Here is a 17768-nt window from a genome sequence, read left to right on the forward strand (position 1 = left end):
TCGGCATGGTCTTCATTTACAGCCAGCATTGAGCCTCCAAGTAGCATCTCTGATCCAAATAATCATCTTCAGATCATTTTTTAAAGGATCAGTGTAATGCATCATTGCATGTGTGCCACATCTCACCATCCTGGAAACCAGACTGTTTATTTTCCTCACACCTCAAATGCTTTATTTTTTCATGAGGAAGAAAGCTCGCATATCCCGGTTAAATCAGTTGTCATCAACTATTAACCAGCCTTACAGCAAGGCATTACTTTGAGGTGCAAATGGAGCGCGGGTGCTAATGCCGACGCACGTCCGAGCTGCAGACAGCGTCGTTTTTTGTTGTTTTTTTTGTAGCATCCCACACCCCGCGGCTCATTTCCAGCACATTTCGTCCTCAGACGGCCCAGAGAAAACAGAAAGTGACCTGTGTGAGGTGTAATCGCACAGGAAAGCTGTGTGCATTTCCAATTAAGGTGTGAGACAATGTTCTGGCCAAAAATAACTGGAATTTGGTAAATTGGCTTACTCATTTTGAGTTTCCAACGAGCCGCTTCCCATTACTGCGGGCCTGGTCGATAACAAGACTCGTTGACCCTGCTACTGCACTCTTAGTTTTAATTGCTCTTAGCGGGATCTGTATTTTCTCAAATATTCATCCCTCCTACCGGCGGTCACGTCTCTGCTTCCAACACTTTTTAATTTTCAGTGGAGAAGATCTGCGAGACACCTTTCTCTCAAAAACATGGTGTTAAGCATCAAAAAAGCGTAAAACACCCTCCTGATCACCCCTCCGTCTCCATCCTTCTTCTCAGTCTTCCCTGCCTTACCACAGCATGACTGGTTTCCAGTTTGAGAGGATAAAAGAAAACTAATCAAGCTTTGCTTCCTGTCTTCTCCCCGCCAGCACTGCCAGAGCTGGACGAGCTGACGATGGAGTGTGTTCTGGTCGAGCTGGAGAGCGTGTGCGAGGAGAAGATGCGGCAGGCCATCGAGACGGAGGAAGGCCTGGGCATCGAGTACGACGAGGACGTGGTGTGCGACGTCTGCCGCTCGCCAGAGGGAGAGGACGGCAACGAGATGGTGTTCTGCGACAAGTGCAACGTCTGCGTCCATCAGGTCAGGAGTCAGGGGATGGAGTGGCTTATCTGTCTGTGAGTGTGTGCTTGTGTCGTTTTAAACATCATTTTGGCTTCAAGCAATAAGAAAGGGCTGAAAGCGTGAATGTAAAATACAAAATCAAGATTGCTCAGAAACAAGGTTTTGCTGTTTTCCTCAGAGCTGTACGACACTCATCTTTCTCTCCCTCTCACTTCATTTATCGTACGTACGGCAGCAATTTCACAAACGCTGCCTGCGACAACCCGAAGCTTGGGGCTGTGTTTGTTACACGCTGACACAGTGTTAATTTGTCTGACGGCCCCGTCGGCACCAGCACACCTTCGGTGTCGTCAGACTGCCTCTGCGTACCTGCTGTTGTGACTGCGTGGAAACCGTTGCCTCCAACTGCAGACCAGATCTCGTGAGGGTCTATCACCTGATATTTCACTCACGACGTGGGGTAAAAAAAAAAAAAAACAAACCAGCTGCTTCCTGTGACACCTGCCGCCAAACACTCTCTTTCATTTAATGTATTAAGTTATTAATCAAGAGTTGATTGTTGGATTTAGCTGAATTTCTTCTGCACGTAAAATAAAAGTGGAATTATTTAGAAAAAGAAGGAGGTCCCGGTCCCTCATGCATGATGTGAAGCTCATTAATCCAAAAATTTCTAATTCAATAAAGCAAGAAGCTGCTGCAGCTCTGGAGGTGGAGCAGATAATCTGCTGATAGGTAAGCAGTTCAGTCCCCACCTCCACCTGTCTACATGTGGAAGCGTGCTTGGGCGAGACACCGAACCCGGGTTGCTCCGCACAAGCCAGCGCATTCCTAACTGCTGTCCCCAAGCCCAGAAAGAATCAGGATCAGAGGACTTGATTCTTGACTATATTGATCCCTGAGGCGAAATTGGATGAGTTGCAGTTTCTCCCTTTGTACAACAGCAATAATACAGAGAAAGGAAATTAATATTTTAGAGGATACGTAAAAATATGTTCACTGTGCAACAATATACCACAACAACCAGAAATAATAAACAAAGTGAAATATGTAAATGTAAATATGTATGTTTAATACAGAAGAATAAATAGCAATCATCATTTAACAGAAAAAGCCTGCACCAAGTCAAATATGCTGATCACAAATCAGATTTTGCATGCTGGGTTTACCTGCGAGATGGGAGCAGATGATCTGCTGTGGCTGTTACTGTTCAGACCGAAGTGCACGGGACAGGTGACATGAACACCTGTGGAGTGTCTCCATTCAAAGTGCACAAGATGCAAACAACGTCGGGACCAGTTCGTCCAAACGCCGTTTGTATTCGCCGTCCCACAGCGTTGGTGTTTCCCCGGTTTTTTGTTTGGGAGAAGAAGAACTGCCAGACATGGAGGTGTCGTGGAAGCAAAATGTAACAAGCAGTGAAGGAAAATGCTCGCGGGCAGCATTAAGTGATATTATTGCTTTTATAGAGTCTGACTGTTCTCCTTCTAGCCTTCAGGAGTACAAAAACAGGCCCTGCTTACTCAACTGCTTTGTGTGATCAATAAAATCCTTTGATCAATAAAGCGCTTTAATTGCTTTTAATGAAGATGGAGCCGGTGATGACTGGTTTTATTTGCTGCTGTCAGTGTGAAGTTTGTGTTTTCTCTCACTTTGCCGTCTTTTTACCTCCTAACTGGTTGAGTATTCGAGTGAGAGGGACTTGCTGCAGCAGTGTTTCCTGAAATCATCTTTAGGAGCTTTTTGCTTTTCATTCAGGCCTCAACTGAAGCGATAGTTTGACTTAACTCGTTAGACATTAAATTGGACAGATCTGACGTAGAAGTTACAATAATGGAGGAGAAAGAGGCGTTAAGAATGACTCACTCCCACAGCAGAGGCACTTCAGGAGTAAATCATATCTGACAGTAAAATCTTTCTCCGTTTCTGACCCTCGGGACTGAATCTTATTGGATATAAGTCAGCATGGTATTGTGTTGGCATGAAAAATGTGTTAACGGAAGGGGAAACGGGTGGAGCACTGACTGCACAATAACCTGCTGCGTTTTTAAAACAACACCAAGTGGCAGTATGAAAATGTCTCGTTTCCCTAAGCTGATGTAATTCCAGTTGAAAGTAAAGTTTTGGGTGGGACGGTAATAATGGGAGGAATTGTTTGAGTGTTTTTGCATGTGTGTGTGTGTGCTTCATTGCAGCAGCAGTGAGCATAACCTCTAAAGAGCTGCGAGACGAGATAAAAGGGAGAGAAGAGGAGTGCTGCCATGTGTCACTTTGAAATTTGTGAATTTGCTAATTTTATATGGCAGAAGAAATAAGCAGCAGACTGTAATTACTTTCTTAGTTTTTTGGGTTCAGAAGCTGCGACCGCGGAAAGTATGGCGCTTCCAAAAAAGAAATGATTCCGACATAAAAACAGGACGATGGGGTGGCCTTGTGGCGTAGCTCGTTAAAATCATGTCTGGGTTGGAATCCTGTTGTAAATCATTGTTCTCTCTCTCCTCCAGTCTGGCCCCGCTCTTTCTTCTTTATTGAAGTTGTTAAAAAATGAAAAACATCTCTCAAAATAATAAATATGTTTAATCAAATGGTACCATCATGTGTTTTTTATAAGTTTCAGCAGTGTGCAACGCTGTGCATGGAATTGGCAGAATATGTGTGTATTACAAAAAATTATTAGCACACCGAATTTTCCTACGTTGCAGGCAGCTTGGTAAAAGTTGCCAGCGGGGGCTGGTGGAAAAATCTAGCCTCCAGATTCACATTTTCACAGCGGCCGTGTGTGTTCACTGTGCATCTTGTGGGTTTCGTTTCCTGATGGCGTGGCTTTTGAATGCATGGCACAGAGGCCGACTGTCACATATCAGGTGCTGGAGCTTCATTGCAGTCGTTTTGCGATGATATCACTTTTAACATAGAATGAATGGAAAAATGATGGTGTCATAGATTGTTTATTGTTGTTTGTGTTTAAACTGCTGAACTGAGAGCTGTGACTGGCCTCGGCATGCAAAACCTCCTGTATTTTTCAATGTTTCACTTTATTTGCCATAAAAACTTTCCATCCTATTATTGAGTGTATGTATGAAGTTACAGCTAGCAGCCTGTTAGCTTAGCATATGGACTTGAAGCAGGGGTGAATGATTAACCTGGCTCTGTCCTCTAAAGCTCACAATCAACACGTTATATCTTGTTTGTTCATCCATTTTAAACCCAAACAGCTTCAGTTTGTTGCTGAAAAGAGCCGAAATCTCAAACTGTTCCTTTAAAGACAGAAATTTAACAACGTTTCTTCCTTTTCGTCCCTGTCGCAGGCGTGTTACGGGATCCTGAAGGTGCCCCAGGGGAACTGGCTGTGTCGGACCTGCGCTCTGGGCGTCCAGCCCAAATGTCTGCTCTGCCCTAAGAGAGGGGGGGCCCTCAAGCCCACCCGCAGTGGAACCAAGTGGGTCCACGTCAGCTGTGCCTTATGGATCCCTGAGGTGAGACCCGAGGAGAGACACGGCGGCCAACATGGCCAAAATATCACATGCAGTCTGGTGTCATTTCCGTTTTTGTCATTCACACCGTCAGCCTCTGTGGCATCGTTCAGCCGGTACACTTGGTGTTTGTGTTCCTGATCCCCGTCACATTCTGGACATCTTATGGCTGCACTTAATGTCACCTTTAATGGAGGAACTGGAATCCCTGCTTCCTCTCTTACCTGTGAGCGCTGGCGCAGAGCGACTCTAGAGAGTGAGCGGTCGTTGCATGAGTGCATACAGCTGTCGTCATTGTCAGAGTGAGTGTGAAAATCCATCTATCCCACATTAGCTCGGAGGAGCCGGCAGCTACTGTACATAAACACGAAGAGGCGACAAACCTCCGGTGCTCTACTGCGTGCGTGTGGTGTGAAAGGTATGTAAACAAGGCGCTCCTGGACAAGGTGTCCACACCGTGAAAGAAAGACTGCGCTGTGTTCGACATGCTTTGACGAAGACCTGCGAGGCACTTATTTTGACTGCGACGCTTGTTTTGACTGAACTTCACTTGGGCTTTATTCATCCTCCCCAAAAACAGCACTGCGTCCATCTCTGACAGCGTTCAGTCGTACTGTACCGTGCTCTCTCTCAGGTACGCTGACACAAACGTGCTGTAAAACACCATTCAGGCTAATGAGCGACAGAAAACCCCTTCTGTTAAAGGTGGAGCAGAAATACAGCAGTGCTGCAGATGACTGCAGTGGAAGATTTGTCAATGGCTGCATGTAAACATACATACAAGGAAACTGTGTTGTGCTTCCTGCATGTATTCATTCAGTTGTTCATCTCAACAGTTTAGTTATTGTTTATTATATTGGTCCGTACATGTTGAATTTTCAAAGAAGTTACTTGTGACCAACCTTTGAAGTGTTTCTTCCATGTCATGACAAACATAAAGGCAACAGAGGTGGTTGCACGGCCATTAAAGTGAAGTGAAAAGCAGCGATTGATTGATTGATTTGAAATTTAAACAAAAAAAGGTTCAACTTTATTGTATCAAGAGATTCTATTTTCACTGATCTAAAGCTCACATTTATGGGACAATAAATAATTACCCCATTGAATTTTACCCACTGCAGAGACGATTCCCCACATGACTCTATGCTGCAGTTTCCAATTTGCCGCAGATTTCGATTTCAGTACAGCACTCGCATGCTGTATGTATGCTAAAGGAGTAATGGATCTCTGTAATCATCCCTCCTCTCTGTATTGGCTGGGAAGTAATAGCTTTGTGAAGAGACCACAAGAAATAGGGAACAAAATCAGTCCCGGCTCTGCGCAGAAATGCAATCCAAAGTTCCGTCAAAGCTAATATGAGGTGGGGCGTCTTTATGCTGACAGCCGTGTGTCGGGTTATTTCCATTATCTTGTCCCAGCAACAAACCCGCTACTTGAAAGTTCAAGTGCTGCAGCTCAACAAGGAGGAGTGCAGTGTTGGAAAATGCTTGATTTTGTGAACCCTGACTGTTCAAGCCTCATATTAGCTTCAGCTGAACTTCTGAACACATTCTTGCACACGAGGAGGACTGTGAATTTTGACCGTGTACTCCCTCACTGATGGTGCAGCTTCACAGGGCTGATTGCAGCAACCCATTACTCTTTAAATGTACATATGGCGTGTGAGTGTACTTGGGAAAAATCCGAAACAGCAGCGGTTTCTGGGAAATGTGGCCTAGATTTTGCACACCGCTCACACCTGTCTTTTTTTTCCCCACCACCTGGGTTTCCTTGCTTACAGTAAATGCTTAAAATACTAGCTTCTTCAGTCAAGACCTCTCTCTGAACAGCCTGCATATAATGTAAACTGATTCATCGGGAACCTCTTTGTCAGGCGCGTATCCGGTGCAGCCGCTCATTTCGACGCAGCGTGCCTTGATGACACCTTTAGGAAACGTCTCACATCTGAAAGCTCAAAATGGACACGAAGCAGCCGCTAATTTCAGAGGTTCAGGGCCGGATGATGCTTCACGCCTTGCGCGCACCTTTAAACTGTTAAGAGAGTCAGTCATGTGTCTTCAGCCTATTCAACAACACACTCCACCAGCAGATTTCTCAGTAATAGAGTAGCTTTTGGCAGCTCAAACCTTTTACTTCGAATTGCCTTCTGTCACCCTTGATTGGGCTAATTGTTTTCGTTGCTCCGTTCGCTTTTGTTTTCTCTTCCTACCGTGGAGGAGGAAAAAAAGATAATTTGCATGTCTGCGCCGTGTGTGCGTTTGCGAGTTTGCGTGCGTGTCCTTGCAAAGACAGACGTGTGTGCTTGCATGAGCTAAAGAGCTGTTAATAGCAGACATCTACGCAAACAAACACGCACATCGCAACACTGGCGAGTGCATTTCGACTGAATGCCATGGCTGTGGAAATTTCCAGAAAAGAGGCTCCGTGTGTTGAGCGTGTCATTCGATGGATGTAGTATTCGATGGATGTTTGTGTACGTGTGCGTTTGTTTGTGCGTGCATGTGTGTGTGTTTGTGTTTGTGTTGCTGCGCATGAGCCGACACCACCAAGCCTTCAAACGATACAGCCCCCCTGCAGTGCTGTGTGTGTAGCTGCCTTCTGCCCTCTGCCTTCAACCCCGAGAGAGGTCTCTCTTTAAACGCCTTTTCACCACACACACACACACACACACACACACACACACACACACACACACACACACACAGTCATCTTTCCAGCCCTTTTGGGGACATCACATACATTCATTCCTTACCTTAACCCAAGTCTTCACCCTAAATTTTTATGATTTACATTATGAGGACATGTCCCAGTAAGGAGTGTGAGCCTCACAGTGTGAGTAATACACGCATGCACACAGAGAGAGAGAGAAAGACGTGGAGCCCCTCTTTTAAAATGCCTTTTCATTTAACACTGTGATTTCTACCCATTTCCACTGAAGTGATTTCAAATGTTGTCGGTTTTTTATGTGCCAGCTTTGAAATGTGAAGTAATTGGGGCTAGAATGTGCTCATCAGGAAATGAGCATGCTAAAGGCCTGCACACACACACACGTGCACACACACACACACACACACACATGCACACAGAAAGCTAAAGCCCTGACTTTTCAGCCTTTTGAGTATTGACAAACCAACAGAAGAGGGGAAGGTGGAGGAATTGTGTAAAGCATAACCTCTCTGAGTGTGTGTGTGTGTGTGTGTGTGTGTGTGTGTGTGTGTGTGTGTGTGTGTGTGTGTGTGTGTGTGTGGGCATCAGAGTCGAGTACAATCCAATCAATTAACTACAGCATTCAAAAAACTGGAAATCCGTTTGCCATCGATCGGTTCGCACATCAACTCCACAAAAGAAGCGAACATCGACGGCGACAGCTGTGGCATCGTCATCTGAATTGCACTTTCTATTGACATCCTCAATGGAGTGAAAATTGACCCCTACTCCGATTGAGTGTGCTGTACAAAAGGCATCAATAATGAAAGAAAGAGCTGAGGCCGCGAGCTTGTTCTGGGGACGAGCAGATGAGCGGAGGAAAAGAAAATCGGATAGAAGGACGAGTGAATGAAGGTGGCGGGAAGGGGGGGCACGACCTGCGGAAATCAGTCCTCAGCTTGTTAATGGGAGCGTGAAGGACAAGGAAGGAGGGCCACGCCGCAAATATGAGAATGAGTTAATATGAAGAGGTGTTTTTTGTATTTTTTTTTTTTTGGAGAGAAAGAAGCAGCGGAGGAAGGAAGGAAGAAATGGCACTTTGGTGATGAGTGCTCTCCACTCTATTCTGCATGGCTGCTTGGCACAGGTCAATGACATTTTGGTTGTGTTTGGTGGAGCGAGCTTTTGGGGCCAAAGCCGTTCTGAATGGGCCGCTCAGAGAGAGTGAGTCATTCTGGGCTGTACAGTAATGCTTCTTTTTTCCAAGGAGCACAGGTGTCCCCGCTCTGGGTCCAAAGACAGACTTTCTCATTCAAGTTCTTGGCTTTGAAATTGGAAGACACTGAAGAATTGATCATTCAAGCCACAATAAGATGATTATTTTCATTGAGTGGAAGGTTTGGTGGAAATATTCAGAGATTTTAGTGCTAAATAAAAAGAAGGGTGAAGCATCATCTCCAGCTCGATGATCTTAAGTCAGTTAATCAACTAATGATATCAGTGCGAAAAAATCTAAATATGAAACTGGGATAATTGTCACAATTGTTATAATGCTCATTTATGTTTTGTCGAGAAGAAGAAGAATAGTTTGTTTCGGTGGTTTCAGATCCTGAAATCTCCACACAGTGTTGATTGTTTATCAAGTTTTGCTTTGTTTCTGATCCACTGTCTGCATTTCTACCTGTAGGTGAGTATAGGCTGTCCGGAGAAGATGGAGCCCATTACCAAGGTGTCCCACATCCCCGCCAGCCGCTGGGCTCTGTCCTGCAGCCTGTGTCGAGAGCACACAGGAACCTGCATACAGGTGCGTCACATAAACACGCAGAAAAAATGTTTTTCTTTTTTTACTCACTGCCCAAACCGTAACGGAACACTAATTAAACACCTAACCACTACTTTAATAATTAAGTGCTGCTGGAAATGAGTTAGCGTTGTTGCACGTCCGCTTCCCTCGTCGCGAAGTCGTTTACTGAATAGGTTTTTCGTTAGCTGTCCAAAATGAGGTCTGTGATTAACACAAGCTTAAGAGATTTTAATGTTTTTATTCAAAGACATAAAATGCATCAGTGAAAACAGCATTTTAGATTAACTTGCTGAAGAAAACCGGTAAAATCTCCTAAACTTTTGTTCACTTTTGCTCAGTTTCTGCAATAATGCAAATTGGAAAGATCTCATTGGCTTCTTGTCAAGGGAACCAGGGAGATGCTAACGTCAGGTTGACCTGCAAAAGTACGTCATCCCTGCAGCACTCTAACCCGAAGAAGCTGATATCATCGTTTGTGCTTGTTGGATTATAATTTTAAGAGTTTAAAAAGAATTGTCCAAAACTGTGATATTGTCACATTGTGACAAAGTGTAATAATGTGCTCGGATGCATCTCCTCTTCCTCCTTTTTCTTCTTCTTCTGTGTCTTTTTAATATTCCCATCCCCGTGACATCTGCATGCATACTGTACATCATCTGGAGGTCGTGTTGGAATGCAAATAAGCTTGAGGAAATCTGTGGAAAGGTTAAATTGTGTGCAAGATTCAGTATTAAGGTTTAATTTTTGATGTGGCATCAAAGTTCAAACCCACTCATCTTTACATTTATGTAGATGGGACTTAAAGCCTTAAAGGCACACCCACATAAGCGACTATACCTTTATATGCACACACAAAGCTCTTGCAGAATTGTTGTGAAGTATAAAGTCAGCACACACTCTCACTTAAAGCGTCTCTCAACAACACAGATCATCGTAGTTCTTAGCCTCCCGCTGGGCACGGGTGGATCCGTTTGAACCCGGCATCGCTTTAACATGCTGCTGAGCACGCAAACAAAACCCCCGCTGACACGCTAACACTAACCCACTTTGCAGCTATTAGCCTGCAGACCATTCAGCGTTAAAAGCGCCCTCGAGGTGAATCGGAAAGCCCGGCGCTCCACCCGCGTGTGCGTACAGACACGTGTGCTGGATGTATCCGAAGGCGTGGACACGCCGCGGCGAGGGCGTTCGCCGTCACAGTATCGATGCTGTAGATTTAACAGCCAGTCCTTGAGCCGGTCCTCTCGCAGGGAGAGTCCCTCTCTCGTGTCTCCCTCGCTGGAGGCAGGCTCCTGTGCAAACTGATCAGCTGGAGATGCAGTGCTGCACACCACATGAGCAGCAGGGGTCCACTGTAGGCTTTAATGCAGGAAAAGGTGAATGAAATAACAAACCAGTCTTCTGTCTTGAAAGGTTTAGGCACAGGAGAGTCTGAGAGACAATAGAAAATATATTCTCAGTCTTGATTTTCACTTTTTTTCTTCATTCTTGACTTGTGTGCTGTCATTTGGACCTCCAGCAGTTTTTGAGCACACTAGATTTGAGCATTTTGATCACATTTGAAGCAGCTAAAGAGCATTATCTTAACCACTATGATGCATCTGTAGCAGACAGCTTACGCTATGTGTGTTACCGCTAGTTGTTGTCATCGAGACAGCTCTTGGTAGTGTGTCTTCTTCTTTGTCTTTCGTCATTTCATCCTTTGGTGATTTGGTGATAACAAGCGTTCATTCATGTCATGAGCCTTGCCGTGTTTCTTTTCATGAGTGTTCAGAGCCAAATATTTGTATTTAACGACTTGCCGTAGTTCTCCAGTTGTTATGAGACTCTTAATTAGTGCTTTATTAAAGGAAGGTGCGCCAGAAAGGTCAACCAGTCAAGCCTCTACTGCATTTGTTCAAGCTCATAGAGAGTCGGCCTGTGAACAACCGTCTTCAGTAATAAGGTGACACACTCAGCTAATTAAGAAACTACTTTCGCTTCATACTCTTCTTTCTTCTTCGCTGATTTCAGAGCAACATGGCAGCCCTTTAGACTTGAATACCCACAGCCATGCTGTAGGTACAGCTGGGAACAAACAATCCTGTAGCTGAGATAAGTTGGAAAATGCATTGAAAATGAATCAAGTCAGCCTTTTGACAGGCTGTGGCCTGCTGGTGGTTCAGTTTTTAGGCTACAAGCTGATGCTGTGCAGCCAAATGTTGTTCAAACATGCAGTTTGAGATCTACTGAAAATATGAAAGTTTCCAAAACCACTAAATAAGTCAGGCTGAATTCAGGGGGAAAGCAGTGAAGCACAAAACATCTAGAATATTTCCATTTGATGGGATGGTGCGCCTTGAAAACAAGGGATTTCTAGGGTTAAATATTTCACAAAGTGTAAACAACATATAGATTCAGTGAGACGCTGCAACAGGGTAACAATACATTAGTAATCACCAAAAAAAGAGGAAATAAACTTGATGTTAAAGAGTTCAGTCGTTAGATTGAAGACTTCTGATTCCTCTGAGAGTTAAAGGGTTAGCTCATCGTACCGTTGCCACACTGTCGGTAGTGTAGGCCAACACCATGTGGGACAGCACATGAAAGGCTAAAATTCAGACAAATCAATGTCTGAGGGGGGAAAAAAAATTTCAAATGAAAATAGAGGTAGTCCATGTAAGCCTAGATTCCAGCTGGGTGTGAAAATCCTTGAAGTTTGTGGATTTGAGCAAAATCAAAGGTTTTGAAAATGAATAAATAAAACATAGCAGCACAAATCATCGATATTCCCCAGGTGTCAGGCCCTCTCTGCATCCAGGGATCAACACTCCACATCTTCAGGAAAACTATGTAATGGGTAGTGGCACGGATATACTGTGGCTGTCAAGTCTTAAAATCCGTGATTTCATCAGGATTTCTTCATTTGACAAGGTTGGAAATGAAAAGCTGGGCCCAGATTTTTATGACAAACGTCTCCCCTTGAAGCCTGCCAGCTTTCTTAAATTCTGCCAAACGAGATGTTTGAAAATTCCTTGAAATCACTTTTTGTCCTCACAAGCCTGCATCCAGCGGCCACCTCTTAATTATCTGGAACTGCGGAGCAGATGCGTGTGGGAAGTATTGGTGTTGTGTTTGTTGTGACACAAACTGAATGTGTTTGGACTGAGGCGCCTCTGTGCTTCACGCGCTAAACGTTCAGAGATGCTGGAAATAATGCTGAGAAAATAAAGAACAGAATACTGCAGGTGTTGTGTTGAAGAGTTAACAGAGAATATGGGAGTTTTTGGCCTTGTCAGAAAGATATTTGAAACCTTTAAGAAATACGCTTATGAATGGCCTGAAGCACCAAACTACAAGTGAAGAAGTAAGTGAAAAGTAAAAAGACCAAACTGGAGCAGGAAGGAAAGTCTGCTGTTGGTAGACGAGAATAAATACCTCCAAAGTTTGACTTATAACAGGTAATAACAGGCCCACATCACATCAGAGGGCAAAGTAGAACGTGTTTAAATCACAATATGATTGATATCTTCTTCTTTTTTTGCTGGTTGCTTCATGCAAAGGGTTGAAGCTACTGTAACTGTACAGTCAGCAGTCAACAAACAAACATGCTGTCATCCACCTAAAAGCACTCAGTCAGCAGTGGGCAGTGATATTAACGAACCGGCTGAGCAGGTGCAATCCAAAAGGCCAGATGAGTATTTTCTGCGATGACTCGGCCCGCACCAAACAACACATCGAGTCGGCTCCTCGCTGTGTTCAACCTTTTGCCTTTTGATTCCCCGTAAGCGACGGCAGCTGCAGCGGCCTCGGCCTGACATTTGGGGAAGACGAGAGTAAAACGGCTCCTCAGCGTGGACCTTTGACAGTAGCTCCACTTTTTAACAAAATGATGGATCTAAAGAGATGTCTCACACAGGCCAGATAGTCCATTACTGGATCTCGCCTTCTGTTCCTCCATCACTGACTTTGCTTTCTCAGTGATTTGGTGGATAGAGGATGTTTTTTATCTCATAGAAAATCTCCTCTTCCTTTACTCATGATGTGAGGAGATCAGGAGGACGACGAAAACAGTGAATTTTTTTAATTAGACCTCAACCATATCGTTGGAAATGTGAGCAAAGTTTTTTCCCAGCTGAAGTCCAAACACACACCTACTACTAAGATATTGCTCTGCTCGCTACCCACGCTAGCTAACGGTCAAAACAGCCAGCTCAAAATTTATTGGATACATTTATGTAACTGCCCTCAAGTTCAAGAGGAGTCATCAAAAATATTTACTTCAACAGAAAGAGAAAAAAACACTCAAAAATGATTTTTTTGGACACATCTTTGACAAATAAGACTTAAATGAACTGTTTGGAGGATTAGAAGGTGGAAAGTGTAGTTTTCGTTTAAAGCACTGATTCTCGCCAGAGCCTCCAGTCCAGCCCACAGAATATTCATGAATGTGTGCATCTAATGTAGCTCGCTGGCGGGAGAGGTCCAGTCCGTGCTAAGAGTGATAGTTGTGCTTTTGTAGCGGTATGAAGTGTGGAGATAATGTTAGCTCTGGTTATGTGACAACACAAAGAGCAACGTAAATACACAATTTCCCACATGTAACCTGCTACTCTGGTGATTTAACTCCTACGTAGCTCCAGTGTGTGGGTCTACAGTCGATGCTACTAGCCACATTAGCAGCAGAATGTGGGGACATTTCCATCAAGTTAATCCACCGAGTCTTCACTTCTTCGAATGGTGGGAGTATTAGAAGACTTTTGTGTTGGTTCTTGCAGCCTTGCAGTCTTTGTGTTAACACAGTCCACATTACAGTGAGGACAATATTAGTTACTGGATGTAACTCCAGTTCTATGAGTGTGTGCATACCCCTCTACCTGCATCTTATTGCAGCCACAGTAAAGCATATTATTTTCAAAATGCTAAAACTTTTATCCTGGTACTGTGTTGTAAAATCTGTGGCAATACGGGACACAGATGTACACATACCGACAAACCCCTAGGTCATATGCATGTTTGGAAATTATGTACGTTGTGGTTTTACTGTGAAGTCTCTCTGTTCATTGTCCCAACACACAAATGCACCACGATACTGAGTGAAACAAGAGGAACAAGAGAGCGGCATAGAAACATAACTGAACGGAAACTTGACTGTTTCATTGCGGTTCCTCACCAAATGCAAACAGAATACAGATAGACCTCTCAGCAACACTCGGGTTGCAGCCTCACACACAGATTTCACGTAGCTGTGATTGTGACAGGTTGTGATAATGAACTGGTTTACCTTGCGTACTGATGACCTATATTTTAGTTTTAAATCAGGGTATTGTAGTTGGCCGTGTGACAGGGAGTGATGAGGGGAAATGCAGCAGGGGCTAGCTGGAGTTCAAGGTAATTACTGCAAAAAGAGGATCAAATAGCCTTTAAAGTTTAGGCTTTTTTCACCACATCTTATAAACCACATAAGGAAATGTTCCAGACAGAGACTTTATTTCTTTAGTAGGAAGTAGGTTTTCACAGCAAAATGAGTAAGTGCTGCCTACTTTTATTGTTTTTATGTGTTAAATCAGATTAAACCTTCAAATTTTCAATGTGAGGTTTGTCTCTTAAGCTTTTTTGTAAGAGTAAAGTAGGTTTTACTGTTAAAAAAGAAGAGCTATTGTGCAATTTGCTTTAAAAATGAAACTTTTGATGCAGTTGAGCCAGGGAAGGGAAGGGAGACGCAGAGTTGATTCCCAGATGGTGGAGTAAGTAGGATCAGTCTGGTTTTTGTCACCAGGCTCATAAACAGCACAGAGTCACCATCCTGCTGAATGCTGAGACCTGCATCCACAGTGACAACAACACATAGCCACAAGGGCTCACACACACACACCATATCACACCATGCCTGGAGGGACTCAGTGGGAGGCTGCCTCTTAGCATGACCTGTAATGGATAGCACTGTGAGACACACACACACACACACACACACACACACACACACACATACACACTCCAAGTTACCAAAATGTCAGCAGAAATGGGGGAACCGTGTTTGTTGTGACTGGGCTTGTCTTTCTGCTTTGCTGCACTTCTGGTGGAACCTTGATAACACAAGAAATGGACCGAGAATGACAGATGTGACAAAGTGCCTGAGAAATTGAAGAAAAAATTGCGTGTGCATGTGTGTTTCAAAGAGAGAGCATGAGTTAAGTAGCTCCAAGATAGTGAAATAAAGAAAAGTGTTTGTTTAATACCAGTCCACATGTCATTTTAACAAATCCAGATGCAGAATTTAAACTCAAGTGGGACCTTCTCCTCCCCTGCTTCACCTTCTGTTCTGAGGCAGCTGAGGATCCATCTTGCCAGGCCTCATCACAGTCATTCGGACAAATAAGCGTCCTACAATTAACTACTGGCAGCCATAGGTGGCTTGAAAACAACAATGACTCCTAAAGAGGTTAGCACAGATGCTGCTGTAGCATCAGTTCTATCAGAAATATAGTGCTGTGGTAAGAAATTAGTATTTCTTCATTGAAAGAGGAGCAAAGAACGACGCTGAAGGCTTTTCTCCACAGAAAACATGTTTTTGCTTTTCTTCCAACTGGCTTTGGCAAGAGTTTCACTTACCTACAACGTCATAAGGTTCGCTGATTCAATTGGTTGAAAATAGAAGGTGCTAGACAGACAGGTGGTTTGTCCAATCACCTGCCAAGCATTTTTTGAAATTGCTGCCTTTTCCAAACTGTTTCCATGGACGACCGTCCAGCTGGTTCTGTGTGATAAACCATCTTCAGCATCTTCTCCTGTGATTCCTGTGACATATCTGATTTGACTCCCTACTTCCTTTTCATCATTCATCTTTTATCTGTCCTGCATCACTTTCTTCCTTCTGTTTTTACTCTCTCATTCTGTCTCTGTCCTTAACTGTATTTCCTCTCTTTCCTCCCCTCCCAGTGCTCCATGCCCTCCTGTATCGTGGCCTTCCATGTGACGTGCGCCTTCGACCACGGCCTGGAGATGAGGACCATCCTGGCAGAGAACGATGAGGTGCGCTTCAAGTCCTTCTGCCTGGAGCACAGCTGCACCGCCAGCAACAGTAGTGCAGCCATCAACAACGCCTCCAGTTTGACCAGTGTGAGCAACGGCAACCACACCGCTTCCACCACCAACGGAGCACTCAGTGCATCCAGACCTGACTGGGCCACCACGGGCGTCGGTTCTGAGCTCCGGCCTGACCAGCAGCACCAGCCAAACAGCGGTGGTGACCCGGAGCAGAGGTCGATATTGTACCCGGTTTCGGTGTCGGCGTCTGAGCGAGCTGAGCGGGACCTGCTGGAGAGAGAGAAGGTGAGCCAGAGGAAGCAGAAGCTCCAGGAGCTTGAGGATGAGTTTTACCGACTGGTGGACCCCAGGGAGGTGGCCGAGAACCTGGCGCTGCCCGTCTCACAGGTATGTTCAGCCCTGAAACACTATGATTTGTCATAAGAAATGATACCGCACACTTGTCATTCACTATAATAGCTACACACACCTCCATGTGTGCAGAAAATAACTTAGTGCTTCAGACAGTGAGTCAGGTATAAATAAAGAATAAGCATAAAGCAGACGGGGTGGACACACAGCTGAGTCAAAGGAGTAACACCCGTTCATGCTCACAGCCGACAAGTATGCAAATACTGTGACAGCGACTTACAGCAGGGCGTCTCAGAACACACAGTTCATCGAACCGTGAAGCAGAACTGTTACTTTTCTGTTGACTGAGAACAAGAAGCTGAAGCTGCTTGTGATTGACGACAGTGGACGACTAAACACAGGAGGACAAAACACAGGAAACGTTTAATCCACGTTGGCTTAAAATGTTCTAAAATATGTAAATAATATATCAGAATAATAAACAAAACTCAATTAGGTCTCTCCATTAGCCTGCACATCCGTCTGATCTTTACCTTGTCTTTTGCATACAGAGGTCATCATACATTAGTCGAGATGAAGAGTTTGGCTCCCGCGGTTAATTAAATGTAATCAGATGTGGTATTGATGAGTTGCATTTCGAGTGCCGGCTCTAGTGCATCAGATGAAGTGCTCCGTGTTCACAGGTAAACCGTCTGATAAATCACAGGAATTGGTTTTGAACGTGCCGTGATTAACTGGCCTCTGCTTTCCGAACGCGGCTGTGGCTGCAGGCAAGAGGGTTTTTCTGCAACTGTAAGCATGCAGCTGTTTTTATGTAGGGATAAAGCATGCTTTAATCGAGTAACGGCTAATACAATCAAAGCAGTCTCAAATATTCAAGTAAAATGTCATTGAATTTCCAAAACCATGGCGTAAATTCCTCCTTGAAGGGCACCTTTTAGATTTTTTTTTTCAGCATAAAAGCACCATAGTAAATTGTGCTTTGTGATGCCAGTGGTCAACAATTAAAAGGAAAAAGGCAAAATGATGAGTGGAATGGATCCTCAGTGGATTCACTGATTTCAGTGAAGTAATGATAATGATATCACTCCTACTAAATTTTGCCAAAGTCGGTATTCAACAGGGAAAAACGCTGTATCGTGATTCTAAATGACTTGGAAGCTGGAAGAATGATTTTAAAAAATGTGAATATTCTGTCTCTTCCTCGAGGTGGACTTCTTATATCAATTCTGGAAGTTGAAGAGGAAGGCCAACTTTAATCGACCCCTGGTGACCTTAAAGCGGGACGAGGTGGACAACCTGGCCCAGCAGGAGCAGGACGTCCTCTACAGACGCCTCAAACTCTTCACACACCTCCGACAAGACCTGGAGAGGGTGAGTGGGAG

At 44.3% G+C, this 17768-nt stretch overlaps 1 protein-coding gene across 1 annotated transcript in view; it reads left to right on the forward strand.

Annotated features, from left to right (window-relative positions):
• Positions 1–17768, forward strand: part of jade2 (jade family PHD finger 2) — a 180979-nt gene that overhangs the window by 97034 nt on the left and 66177 nt on the right. Inside the window, exons 6-10 of the mRNA XM_041951897.1 lie at positions 893–1104; positions 4392–4559; positions 8890–9006; positions 15925–16419; positions 17593–17757. Of these exons, the coding sequence (XP_041807831.1) occupies positions 893–1104; positions 4392–4559; positions 8890–9006; positions 15925–16419; positions 17593–17757 (1157 nt within the window). The remainder of the gene's footprint in view (positions 1–892; positions 1105–4391; positions 4560–8889; positions 9007–15924; positions 16420–17592; positions 17758–17768) is intronic.

This window comes from Chelmon rostratus, chromosome 14 (genome assembly GCF_017976325.1).
Source record: "Chelmon rostratus isolate fCheRos1 chromosome 14, fCheRos1.pri, whole genome shotgun sequence".
Lineage (NCBI taxonomy): Eukaryota > Metazoa > Chordata > Actinopteri > Chaetodontiformes > Chaetodontidae > Chelmon > Chelmon rostratus.